General features: G+C 32.2%; 1 protein-coding gene across 1 annotated transcript; it reads left to right on the top strand.

Moving 5' to 3' along the window:
• The first annotated feature begins 6,788 nt into the window (after positions 1–6,788).
• On the top strand, positions 6,789–7,592 carry LOC119672141. Its single transcript, XM_038083117.1, has one exon. It carries the CDS (start codon positions 6,851–6,853, stop codon positions 7,343–7,345), a length of 495 nt encoding a protein of 164 aa, XP_037939045.1. The 5' UTR covers positions 6,789–6,850; the 3' UTR covers positions 7,346–7,592.
• The last annotated feature ends 6,831 nt before the right edge of the window (positions 7,593–14,423 follow it).

Genomic DNA, 14,423 nt, shown 5'->3' with positions numbered 1-14,423 from the left:
AATTTTTATTAAATATTTTTCTCTCCTCATATGTAAAGTTTTTCTAAATGATTTCCAACAAAATCTCAAATACTCTTCAATGAAAATGAAAGTCACCCAAACTAAGCACAGCAATATTCAAATATTCGAATTTAATGCCATATGACGGCGATTTAATTTTTATTAATTTTGTTCAATATTATTTATCGCTATTCTCGGTTCTCGATATTCGGTTCTCGATTGTCTCCAGCACATCCAAAGCATTTGCTCCAACGAACGACTCCTTTATTGTCGTGCAATTCAATATGAAATAAATTTATTATACGTGGTCTGAAAATTAATTATTTTTCCAAATTGCTTTACAATTTATTTTTATTTACAATTTAGAATTCTTCTGCTTCGTTGCGAACACGTAAGCTTAGATACTTATGTACAATTCCAAATGTGGAATGCAGCTCTCAGATACTAACCGTATTATTCGCATACAAATGACTTTCGTAAAGCATGTGATATGTATCTGTAGAATGAATTATATTTTCATATATATCCATATAAATTCATTTGATTTCAAATACCTATTTATCGTCAATGCACAAATGTTGAAGTGTGCGATATTTAAACAATTTATCACTTTACAAATTAATTTATTTCAGTTCAATTTATTAAATGTAATTCAATTCATTCCATGCAATTCGGTCAACACTCTCACTAATTACTGCATTTAAATGGTCATTAATGAGCAGTTCAAAATCTAGTCTATGGGTTAACCAAGCCACTTATTCATTAGAACATAGCATTAAAAATCTATGCTAACTTATACCATGGGAGAATTAATGTATTCAAATGAAAACAACACAAATTAACAAAAATCTTAGAATAACAAGTTCGATAAAAGTTTCAAAATTTCTTTCGTAAAATTCAAATATAAAAACATATAGTGGGATATATGACTATATGTACTATGATCAACTTCTTAACTATTTTTTATAAATTTAATAAAACTATATTGTATAATTACCAATGATAATCTTAAGGAGGTTTGATGATACTTTGAGTTACTCCAACACTCTCTCCATCTTTCCCTTCAAGTAACTATTGAATTTCCTATTTGTTTACACTTATAAATTTTATAAGGACTTTGGCACTTGAGTTAGATTACGAGTTAGATTACGAGTTAGATTACTCAAATACCAAAATGCTTAGTTAGTTAGATTAGTTATATTACATATCTAATCTACTATTATTAGATAATTAATGACATACATTGTGACCGAAAGGTTTTCGGAGGTTCTCATTTAAAATTCGCGCGCTGTATATTTTTCGATATTTTAAGTTTATGTAGTTTGGCAGCAATTAAGGACAATTACTATGCCAAAAATGAGCGCGATCTGTCGGACAGTTCGTTTACGGCAGCTGTTGAAACCAGTTCACCTCAGTAGTGCGTTGCGAAAAAAACAATGGAAAAAAATATTGAACAAAGAGTTTGCATCAAATTTTGTTTTTCGAACGAAATTTCGTGTGCAGAATCGTTGCGAATGCTACAAAAGGCTTATGGGGAATCAGTTTTATCGAAAACTCAAGTTTATGAGTGGTACAAAGCCTTTCAGGACTGTCGTACGACCGTCGAAGACATGCCGCGTTCTGGACGACCTTCGACCTCTACCACCGACGAAAACATTGAAAAGGCAAAGGAAATCGTGTTCAAAAATCCTCATGTGAGTGTTAGAGAGATAGCACGAGAGCTAGGCATCGGTCGTGAGATGGCTCGTTTGATTTTGGTGGACAATTTGTGTATGCGACGTGTCAACGCCCGGCTTGTTCCGATTCACCTCAATTTGTTCAACATTATCAACGATTTTAAGGCCAAACATTCAATAAATACCATCGAACAGCCACCGTATTCACCTGATCTTGCACCGTGTGACTTTTTCCTGTTTCCCAACCTCAAATTACCACTCAGAGGAACGCGTTTTGAATCCATAGAAGACGTAAAACAGAATTCGCAGAGGGAACTCAAAGCCATACCGGAAAGCGCCTATAAAAAATGTTTTGATGATTGGAAGAAACGTTGGCATTTGTGTATCGCTTCTAATGGAGCATATTTTGAAGGAGATAAAATAAATATTGATGAAGATTAAGAATTTTGCGTTTTATTTATTTATGACCGGAAACTTTTCGGTCACAATGTATTATTGTTAAGATAGTGTACTGAATGGACTGAAGAATGTATGTCGCTTATAGACATGGAACTAAATGCAGAAAATAATCAAAAATTTCTAAAACTCTTCTTCATTTTCTTGCATATGTTGTGTATGGTACAACAGTTATTTTATCCTATGAAGTAAAAGCATCGCTGAAGCCTCTAAAGAGTTTTGGAAACCACTACTAGTATATATATTCTATAACACAAAAATTGTTGGGTCTTTAATGACGGTGTCAAAAAATGATCAAAAATTGTCCATTATAAATAAATTAATGATCACTGAAAATTGAATATTGTGCTTACCAGAAACTATAACAAATCGACTGCTAAGCCTGTAGAATGACAGACTAACAACGCCACTAATGAAGAATTAATGTATCGTAAATTTTAAAAAGTGTCAACTTTCAAATGAGACCCTCATGACATTTGAACGATTACTCATTTAGTTATAGCTGTTTTAGTGTCACTAAAACTTTTGATATCTTCGGAATAATGGATTCAAAGTAACTACGTGTCTTGATTTATCATTGCTTTTTAATGAGAAAAGGTAACGTGACAGCAAAAACTTAGCTTGGTTAGTGCTACCCGGACTCTGCTCTATCAAGATAAATGCTAGTGAAGTGGTTTTTTGCCTATAGACGCAAAAATCGATAATATAAATGAAAAAGTTCACAAAATCGTATTGCATAACCTTGAACTAAAGTTATAGGAAATAGTTAATACCTTAAAAGAAACTGATTTCAAAGGAACGCATCAGTTTTGCTTTGCATCAACATTTGTCTATGTGAAAGCTCATTTCAAGACAATTAACCAAAAAAAAAAAAATGTGCCTTTGATTCTGTTTGAAACTGTTCAGGTAAGGCAAAAAGGGCTTTTCAGTATTTTATAATGTATAAGACTTGGAAACACCTTTTCACTCCAGAATCAAACAGTCGGCTGAGTGGATAGCAGAAAACGAACTTCACCCTAAATAGCCAAAAATGCAGCAATCAGGTAGCAAGTTTATGGGGTCCATATATCAAGACGCGGTGTTGAATTTTGTTCATTAACTACCTTGAAAAAGATCAAACCGCTAAAGGTGATGCCTACATAGCTAAACTAGTATGTAAGAAGAAGAAAATCACGAACCAATGGCATCCTATGAAGCAAAAAAAAAGTCATTTTTCAACAAACCAACGAGCCATATCACAAATTATTGGCCAAACTGTACGAATCACACTTTCTATAGCCTCCGCACCCACCGTGTTTGTCAGGTTTGGGCAATAGTATTAATTTCGAAAATTTCCAGGGAAAGAGATTTAGGTTCAAAGAAAAATTATCACCGAAACTGATGGGACATTTAGGGGTAAAAGTAAACAAATATACAAGAGAGATGTGCAATTGCAACAGAGGCGTTGGAATACTTCTATTACTCTTAAAGGGTTCTACTTTGAACAATGAAGAGAGGTATGGAATTGTTAAAGAAACGTTCGAATACTTGTATTACTCTTGAAGGAGTCTATTTTGATGAAAGAAGTCAAATTTTGTCAAGAGCTTTTCTATTATTAGTTTTCCTATGGACTTATTAGCCAATGTATTATAATCAAGTACCCATTTATTGATCTCAGTATCATTCAGTTCCAAATGGCATTTTAAAAATACCCTCCAGTCAATAAAGAAACACTCCTTAATTGCTATACTTCACTGCTGATTCAACAGACACTCACAGCTTAAACTTCAATTTGTCGTTGAAATGTAGTAATTCACCCCGCCCACTTGAAGCATTGGTGAACAGACAATGAATGTTGCTGTACATTTTTGACAGACAAAGCAAAACACATAAATTCGTTGGAACAACCTCATTGACAAAAACAATAAAATCAGCAACAAGAACAATATCGGATGATTGTTTTAATTAAGTCACTCACATTTGTCTGGAATAAACAAACAACAACAACAACAGCAGCAGCAGAAGCAGCACAACAACAAAATCATACAAAAAGCAATGCACAAACAATGCACATAAAATGTCAATAGGCATGACAAGTAGACAAATGACATTTTAGCCACGTCGCTAGCCTATCACGGAACCCTCCCAACATATACTCGCACACTTTTTTGTATTCACAGACGTAAGCTATAATTGCGTATGTGCTTCATTCCACGCACTGACCATAAAGTTTACAGTGACGTGCAAATTTACGCAGTGACTAAAAATAAACATAAAACAATGCACACATGCATTATGCGTGAAATACCCATACGAAGCAAAACAATAACCAGAAAAATGGCATCATCAACAACAACAACAACAACGATAGTAAAAACAACGCCAGCAGCAGCAGCAACAGCAGTGATGAACGAAAAGTTAAACAATGAACTTTTTACGGTGAAACGAGTGCAAGTGCAAATAGCGACAAATATGAATACTTATCAGTGTATAGACATATTTATATATATATCTACATACACAATCAACCAACACATATACATGCAATTTAACCATGCAGCTTTGTAAAATTGCGACTACGTTTGCTTCGCATTTTTATGCTATGCTGCTGTTGTTGTTGTTGTTTTTGTGAAGTTATTGCTGTTGGTGGAGTAGTAGTTGTTGTCATTGCTATTGTTAACATAATGCTAAATGCTTAACCATTGTCCCGTCTATTTAATGAGGGCGTAAGCCCAACATAGTAGTTCTTACTATTATACCCCTTAGCAGCAGCAATGCAATATGCCCAGCAGCCGTAACAGTGGCAACTGCAGCAGCTGTGACGTTAACCAACGTTCACAGCTTAACTGCCACAGCATATGTAAACAAAACTACAAAGTCATAGATGTCCACTTGTCCCCTTTCGGACTATTCATGTGTTGTCTTTTGTTGGCTTTTGTGTGTTTGTATTGTTGTTGTTTACTCATAGCCATGCATGCTTATAAGTCGCGTATATTTTTTTGTTTGTTTATTTTAATTTTTCATTGCATACTCTTTGGCGTTCATGAATTTTTGCTGGCTATTTCAGTACTTATTGTTAATAAAACAAGTAAAGCTCTTGTCTGCGTTGGTTAATTACAACGAAATTCAAAGGATACGTGAATAAATAAATACTTGAAGAGAATACAGGAATTAAAAAATTTTTTTTTTTTTAAATTACAATAAGTAATTATAATAATTATTAAAGGTTATAATTGAGTCTTAACAAAATTTCCGTAATCAGTTCATCCTTTAATGTGAATAGCAACTATCGAGGACTTATTTTTAATATTTAACAATGCCTAAAGCTCGTAATCACGAATATTAAGAAATTCAATAAGGATTTCAAATTATTCAGCTCTCAACTATCAAAGTAACATTTTTGAATATTATCTACCATAAAACGGGATCAATCCTCATTAAAGATATATTAAGACAGCTTCGCTTTTGTTTGTTTAAAATTTGTTTTCACTAATATAAGTATAGTTATAACTGTTTTCATTAAGAAAGATGGTAGATAATAGCGCCACCATTGACAAACTTATATGTTTTAAGAAATTGACAACTTTGAAATAGAATGTGTCATTATGTTTAGACACATTTAGCAAATAAACTCTGGTGTCAAATCCCAAAATCAACTTGATCTCAACAAGAAACGTACCAATGAGTTACTTCAACTGAAACATAACCTCGTTACCACTTCCATTCTTTAATTTTTTCAATAATATTCTCGACAGTGAAGTGACCTATATATTCTTTATGCCGTGTTCTTTGTGGATGTATCTTTATTTTGTAATGAGCTACTTTTAATAAATTAAAAATATGTGTATTTAATTAAATTGAAGATAGAATTTTCATTTTCAATAGTGCTATCAAATTTAAAATTAAATTATTTAATAAAAATTAAAAGCGAAAAAAATTTTAATTATTATTGTTCTTGAATATATAATTACAGACAAGTTAAATATATCCACACAGTGAAGTCTATTTCAATTTCACTTTCATATTACCTTGTTATTAAAAGTGTTTGCCTTATGAATTTTAATAGCTCCCAAATGTAATCGTTGTAGTCGAGTAGAAAAAAGCTTCATATATATATTTTAACCATACATATTTTAATCGCACAATTAGCCATCGAACATATAAATGTGTACTTAAAATATTTGAAAAGCAATTATAAAAATTTTAAAAGATCTTAAAAATCATCGCATACCCTAACAACTTGACGTGAATACTTCCTCATTTTAGATTTCTTAGTAAAGAAATTTCGGCGGCAATTAAAATCCTATCGAACCACTGGAACTAATAAAATTCATTGAATGACTAGTCTGACAATTGCTTAATACTTTGCATATTTTATTTTCAATTTATTTCAATTCTAGAGTTTATGTCAATCGCATTGTCTGACTATCGAGCAATGGCAAAATTTATTACACTACAGTCGGTTGGTTCCATAATTTTCGTCTCGTCACGTTACGGCACGTCATTAAATCAGCACGAATTTTGTTTGTCGTTTCTAAAAAAATTCGCTTTATCCATTAATGGTTGCACCAAATAAGGATACAATCCGGCATACTTCTTGCACATTAAACAGTCCAACTAAGCAGAAGCAGTATAAAAGGCGTTTCATTGCCACAATCGAGCATCAGTACTCGCATCCACTCCACCGTCGCACAAGCACTTTCCGAATCGAACATAAAATTCAAATTCGTAGATACAAAATGGCAAAGATTCTGTGTATACTTTTTGTTGCCTTAGTATTTGCGGTAGCGTTAAATGAAGCTGAGCCACAACGTGCACGTTCAAGTCGCATAACACGTCCTCGCACACGGTATCTTGCACGACAAGAAGCAGCTGCCGATGCCGCCGCTGTGACACCATATCCTTCTGCAGATGAACTGAAGCCTGATGTACCTTTCGATGAAGCTGCAGCTCCACCTGCAGTGCAAACACCAGATGAGGTTTACGGTCCACCAGAAACAACTTACAATGCCCCCGATGAAGTTTATGGACCACCTGAAGTAAGTGATAATGGTCTGCCCGCTGCAGATCCAGCAGCTGAAGATTTCCCAGCACCACTTGATCCACAGCAAGCACGTTTAGTTGCTGCTCGTCGTGCGAACTTACGTCAACGTCAGCTTGCCTACCGTCAGGCCAATGTTGCACGTGCAGCACGTCCTGCCAAATTGAAAGCTGCCGTAAGACGTACCGCTTAAAAATAAAATTTCGCTACAAATGAAATGTGGGCAACGAATACTCTGACTCCAAGTGAGAGTCTTCAAATGTTGTCCATATTGATTTGATTTTAAATGAAAATACTCCTAACTTAAGAAAATGACACTGCTGCACACTCCGAACACTTCCGCGTTAGTTTTAAAATTATCCTTACATTTGTGACATTTCTATTTCGATAAGTGATAAAATAAATTAAAATAAAATAAAATTTATTTAATAATGTTTAAATTGTTGAATATTTTTACTAGCACCGAGGACACTTTTTTTTATTATAAATGAAACAGTTTTTAATCCTTGACATTAATGAAAACTGGGCTCCTAAGTGGTTAGTAAGATTTTCTTCTTACTTTTTTTGCTTCTTAGTTAGAAGGAGTTCCAAAAAATTTTTAAATTTCAATAGAAAAATAAAATTTATTTGTTTATTTATTTGGGAGTTAACAATAAAATTAATATTAAAGTTAACTAAGAATAAGAAACTGGACTAAAGAAAAATAATAGAAAAATGTTTATAAAAACTATAAGGATCAGATATAATAATAGCCAAACTTAGTTTTTGCGCAAAATATATAATTGACAAGTAATATGCAGTTCCGTGATCTATTTAGAGTGCAAATTGAGTAGTAGATTAAAAGACTTTGATATATTATTTATGTATATGGGTCAGAAAATAATACGACCACCGTAGTGATCTGAGTTTTAAGGGCGATAATTCTACTGATGAATAAAGTGTGTAGTATCTCAGAGTAATCACTAACCGTACGGGGCGGTACGCAGATCTTAGATCAATCATTGAATAATCACGCAGATTATGAGGAATACTCAAATTAGTCAGTGAGATAGATGGGACTCTGCAAGAACCCCTCAGCCATCGTAGAGCAAAAATGCCCAGATGTACTAACTCGGAAAAGGCTCAACAAAACTATCAATGTGACTTTTCAAAACACATTCTCTTACAGTAAAAGTTCGTAATATGATGAAAAAGCTTATACTCATTATAATCAGTTTGATAATTGGGCTATAGATATATTAAATACTATTTAAAGACTACTTATTTTCAAACTGTCCAATATACAGGATTGACTATGTTAGATGGACTTATCTGTTTTACAAAAACTATTTGAAAGAACATATTTTATGTTGTTAAAATTAAAAATCATTTTAATTACTTCAAAAATATTTGATTATATCACCTTCTGAAAATTATACGTCGCAATTGACCACCCTTAGCTCGAATGGCATAGTTTGTCAATTTTTTGAAGTTTTCGATTATATTTACCAATATTCCGACCACTATATCAACTATTTCCTGTCGGATGTTGGGCTTAAGTTTATCTAACATCCTTAGATCATTGATATATGCCTTTGACTTCAAGTGGTGTCAAAGGAATAAGTCTGGTACAATATTTATACAAATATTTATACAAATATTTAGTTAGTTACCTAGTTAGTAAACTAATTTTCGTTTTTTCAATAGAATATTACTTAAATCAGATTAGTTAAGTACAGTTTAAGTTGGTACCAGTTTTATAACAGGTTTCCACAGTACAATTTAAGTAGCTACCAGTGTTATAACAGGTTTCCACTGCTTACTTAGCAAGTTACTAAAGTAACTTTCAGATTTTGTGGTTTCTATTGACATAAGTTACTTATTGCATGGGAAAGAACTTTTAAGTATCAGAAAGTTCTTTAAAAGTCTTGAGAGAGCTTCCGTATTTTTAAAAAAATTTCACTCAATAATATATCATACAAAAAACTAAATATATGATTGATATGTTACTTCATTTATATATATACATATATATTTTATAATTTTATTGGGTATTCATTTATTTACAGCTCAACTGTTGTTTCTTTGCATTTTACTTATAAAACATGTGACAAATATTTCAAGCTTCAGTAATTTCCCTTATGGGAAATTTATTTATGAGGGTTGCATTCCACATTTTTAGTCCAATTTTTCTTACTTAATTTTTCAATTAGCTAAAAAGCGCTTTGTATTGGTTACAAAGTAAGTTACACTTACTAAGTAACCAATGGAAACATACTGCTATTTTACTGTGATGAAGTCTAAAATAGTCAGTACCCTATTCCCATATTTTGTAGTTTCTTTTTCCACTTTTTTTAAATAATTAAGTGTTTAAATTTATATAAAAATAAATTCGTATCACTCCTTTATTTAAAGCAAATATTGCCGTCACGTAAAAAGTAGCATTTATTATTGCCATAGAAGATCAATGTTTATAAGAGAATAATAATAACCAATCATTTATAATAAAAAATGGAGTAAACTTTAACAAATACAATTTTATTCTATTATTTGAAAAAGATAAAAAATTTCACTTTGATTATTTGTACACGAAGAACTTATTTCGTTTGATTATTATTGGCTTTGTGTGCATCAAGAAAATATGTGCATTCTTCTCTACTTCGATATTTGCTCAATATTAACATTTTTTTACCTTAGCAAATAGACTTAAGGAACAATTTCTAAAGTTGACATCTTGTTAAAAATATTTCAAAAAGATTGTACGAGCGAGAATTTTATCAACAAGTACAAGAATTTAAGTCAATAAAGCAGGAATACAGAAAGTCCATAGGAATGAAGTGCTCTGGAATTCAATAAAGAAAACTATTGTTTGCAGATAATAAAAACCAATTTCTTCATGTGCCTGCGAAACCACAAACCAGCGCGGGTAAACTAATTTAAAGAAAATAAGGATTTTCGGTAGGCAGAAACCGACTAACTTCAGCCGTACATTTTTAAACAGGAAATGGAATTTACGAATAAAATCCATAAATCAGAGATATTTTGTATACAAGAAAATGTCATACTTTAAACTAAAGTTTCTTAAAAATCATTTGTATCCCATAAATGTATCTAATAATTAAATTTAGAGAGTAAATAGATACTAATCTTGAAGAAAACTGTATGAATAAATTTAAACAAATAAGTTATATATTTTAACTTATTTAGTCAAGAATTTTAATAAATAAAAATGTCAACAATATTTTATTTTCAACTTTATATAGATCTTATAAAGTGTGAAGTTGTCATACTAAATAAAATTTTCTAAAAGTATGTCAACGATACTCGCACATAAAGATGAAATGCTATTTCACTTTGAAGATAGAGTGCAAATAAAAAGAATCTTTATTGTGGAATCTTACTTTAACTAAACAGTAAAAAATGTGAGAAATTCATTTTAAAACTGCAATAGATTGTCAACTCAACTGCAGTGTTCAACTGTGTGCACTCCCTCACGTAGAAATCACATACGCGCCTTGCACTTCCTTTTTGAATTATGTGTGAATTCGGCTTCAGATATTTTGGGTTGTTCAATCCGCAGAACCCTTTATTATGTATGCACTTTATAAAAGAAATTTAATACTCTTTGTGATTTAATGAACTTTAAGCTTACATATCAATGATATTACGATAATTGTTATACCAAACGAAACATACGAACTATCGATTAAGAGATTTATTATTACAAAGTAGTAATTTCTCTGCGCTTGATATTAATTAACGGTAATTGGATGAGATTGTACACAATGGGATGATTTTCATTTAATGCACATATACTTTTGAAAAACGGATATCATACAAAAATTGATATTCCAAAATAATTGACATATAACCATTATACTCTAGTCAAAAAGTATCGGAATTTTAACGACATGGAATTGAGAGTACTTAAAAATTATTTCGCATGCATTAGTAGCGCGGATAAGCAATGATTTAGTTATATTATTTATTATTATTTATATTATTTATATTTGAATTCATAGCACTTTACTCAAACAATAGCCGAAATCAGTATTTTAATTGATATAACGAGGTGCACGTGTACTAGAACTATGGTACACAGGGTCAGAGATTAAGTTTCTGTACCAAAAACACGCTTTTATAATTTTAAAAACTTATGATTGCACTATCCCGGTAATATGTCAGATCCATGGTAATATTCTATCCAAAAAAAAAAAAAATAAAACAAAACTAGTATACATTGCTATCAAGACTTGGCTACTGATTAGACAGCTTACATATAAATAATTAAAAATAAGACCTTTTTTATGTATTGATTTTTTGTATTCAGCTGAGAACGAATCATGTATCACCATTAAGAATTACTGAAATGCTTATTATAAGATCTCTATATAGGATTAGATCTACTTGCTACCACTAATAGTACTAATGGTAATACTGCTAAAAGTACCACTGGTTACCCAAATCAAATATATCTTTAAAACTTATTTATTTTTTCCATTAGCAGTAGCAGGAAATAATTGACATGATTTAAAAGTTTGACTATTTCTAGCTTCTTCTACTTCTAGCCCCCAAACACTGTATATATGAAAGGGCGGTTCAAGGATACTACATAATTAAATCAAGAAAAACACACACAGCATTCTTTAAATGTTTCTTATGTTCTAAAGCCTTTATTTTTAAAATTTGAATAGCATTTGGAGATGACGATTTTTATACAAAGAAGCACTCTAAAAAAGCGAAAAAATACTACAAAAATGGATTTTTAAGAGGTGTTTTTAAGATAGGAAGAAAAAGCTGGCTTATACAAGGTGAGATGAAAAAACTGCAACCAACTTCAGACTGCTGTCATTTCTAAACCGCTCGTCCCACAGCTGTCAGATTTATTCTAGTGACAGCTCATTATATTGTTTACAAGCGCACAAAAGCATTTTGGTGGGAATTTTTCAAAAAAAAAGTTATTTGTGATGGAATTCAAGCGTGATAGTGTGATTGCTTTGCATTTGGCTGGAAAACCACAAGTGGCTATCGTTAGAGCCCTCCAGCATTTAGAAGTGAATAAATGTTTTGTGTCTCGTACCATCGCTCGTTACCATGATACTGGTAGCGTAGCCCGACGTCAAGGAAGTGGACGAAAAAAAACAGCAACATCGGCAGAAATGGTTCGAAAAGTGAAAAAGCGAATTGAACGAAATCCGCGTCGCAGTGGACGAAAAATGGCTCGTGAGCTGAACATATCGCAATATGCCATTCGGCAAATATTGAAAAATGAGCTTGGACTAAAGCCATTCAAGTTCCAAAAAGTGCAAGATCTTACTGATGCGCAAAAAAAAGTTAGACTCGAAAAAGCTAAAGAGTTGTTTCGCTTGGCCGAAAGTGGTGAACTGCCGAATTTGGTTTTCTCCGATGAGAAACCATTCGTTATCCAGCAGTTTGTAAACAAACAAAATGATCGTGTTTACTTGCCAGAGAGGTCAGCTGAAAATTTGCAACTTCGGTTGGCCATCACAACTCAAAAGCCGGCCATGGTGATGGTGTGGGCCGCCATAACAGCCGATGGTCGCTCGCCGCTCGTATTCATCGACCGTGGTGTCAAATTAAATGCGCAAATCTATCGCGAAAATATTTTGGAGGGAGTTCTGAAGCCCTGGGCACGCAAACATTTCGGCCGCAGACCTTGGACATTCCAACAGGACTCAGCACCATCGCACTCAGCACGCGCCATCCAAGAATGGTTAAGAAATGAGGTTCCTCGCTTCATTTCCACCGCACAATGGCCACCAAAATCTCCGGATGCCAATCCGTTGGACTATTGTGCCTGGGGTATTTTGGAAAGCAAGGTTGGCACTAAAAAATACCAAAGTGTCGATCATCTCAAGCAAGCGCTTCGCCGAGAATGGGACAAAATACCGCAGAGCCACTTTCGGGCAGCGTGTGATGGTTTCATTGGCCGTTTGAAGGCCATAGTTCGTGCCAAAGGTGGCCAATTCGAACAAATCTAAACCGATTCTCAAATTTGATGTTATTTCCGACATTTTTTGCTTTCATTCAATAAAATTTAAAAAAAATGAAAAAATTATGGCGTTTTACTTTGTTGCAGTTTTTTCATCTCACCTTGTATATGTACAAGCAAGTAGGTAGCTCAGAATAACTATTTATTAAAGGAAATCAAAGTATTTATTCAAAAATATCGAAATAACTGTTTAAATTTGAGATCAAACAGGAACAATCCACACACTGCCAATAGATCTAACATTATACAGTCAGCTACCATAAACACTTCTGTTAGATCTTTAATGCGTCAAATGTTACAAGGGAAATTACATTATCAACCACTAACCACTTCAACAATATAACCTAAAGGTTGCTGATGTCATGTACATTCATTTAATTATAAAATATTATTTAAAGTACAAAAATAACTCCAATTACCACAATGTAGTCAACAATTAACTTGTAAGTAAAGCTAAAGCGGGATATGACTAACCACAATTAAGCTGAAAATACTTTTAAAATAAAATAATAATTAAATTATTTAAATATTATGTTTTTTTATAAACTGTTGTGCACAATATAAAAGAAAATATTTAAATTAATTAAAGTTTGTTTAATAAAAGTTCAATTCTATGAAAATTTTATTCTATGATGAGATTAAATGGATTTTCCACTTAGATGTCAATATCCAGAGAGCTACGATTTGGCTATAAAAATATTTTATTAAATTTCAATATTCTGAGCAATATATTTCACTACACTATATGCTATATACCTAAGCAACTTGATTTTTCAGATAGAATTTTAAAGGTGTGAACTTTTTGCTTACATTAATGTGAACTACATAAGCCATCCAGGGGCAACTATTATAAGCAAGTTTTAGGCTGAATATTTCAAATTATAAGAAGACGCAACATGGCTATACCGTAATGTAGTGTAATAGAACAAATTGCTCAGAATTTTGAAAATTACTAAATCTGTTGTTAAATCAATATCATAGATTTAATATTTAATGTAGAACAGTCTATAAAATTTATATTTTATGTTTATATTATAATAATTCTATATTATATGTTAGTGTGCTTACGTCGCCTCAAGAATATGAATGGAAGCAATAGCATTTTTATTTTCATAGATATTATTCTATTATAAAAGTATAAAAGTGGGTAATAGAATATCTTTAAAAGTATTTTTTTTTTAAAAATAGCGATTTCATTTTTTTTTGTACAGTAGGTGTGAAATATCGACAGCTGCAGTATGAGATGACCCTAGAAACTAGTTGAGAAAATCTAAGTCAT

Source organism: Teleopsis dalmanni, chromosome 1, assembly GCF_002237135.1.
Source record: "Teleopsis dalmanni isolate 2A chromosome 1, ASM223713v2, whole genome shotgun sequence".
Classification (NCBI taxonomy): domain Eukaryota; kingdom Metazoa; phylum Arthropoda; class Insecta; order Diptera; family Diopsidae; genus Teleopsis; species Teleopsis dalmanni.
Note: the sequence above shows the minus strand (reverse complement) of the source record. Positions and strands in the feature narration are given on the sequence as shown.

Excerpts from the sequence above, each read along its gene's own strand:
- LOC119672141 (XM_038083117.1), top strand. The coding sequence starts at position 6,851 with ATGGCAAAGATTCTGTGTATACTTTTTGTTGCCTTAGTATTTGCGGTA.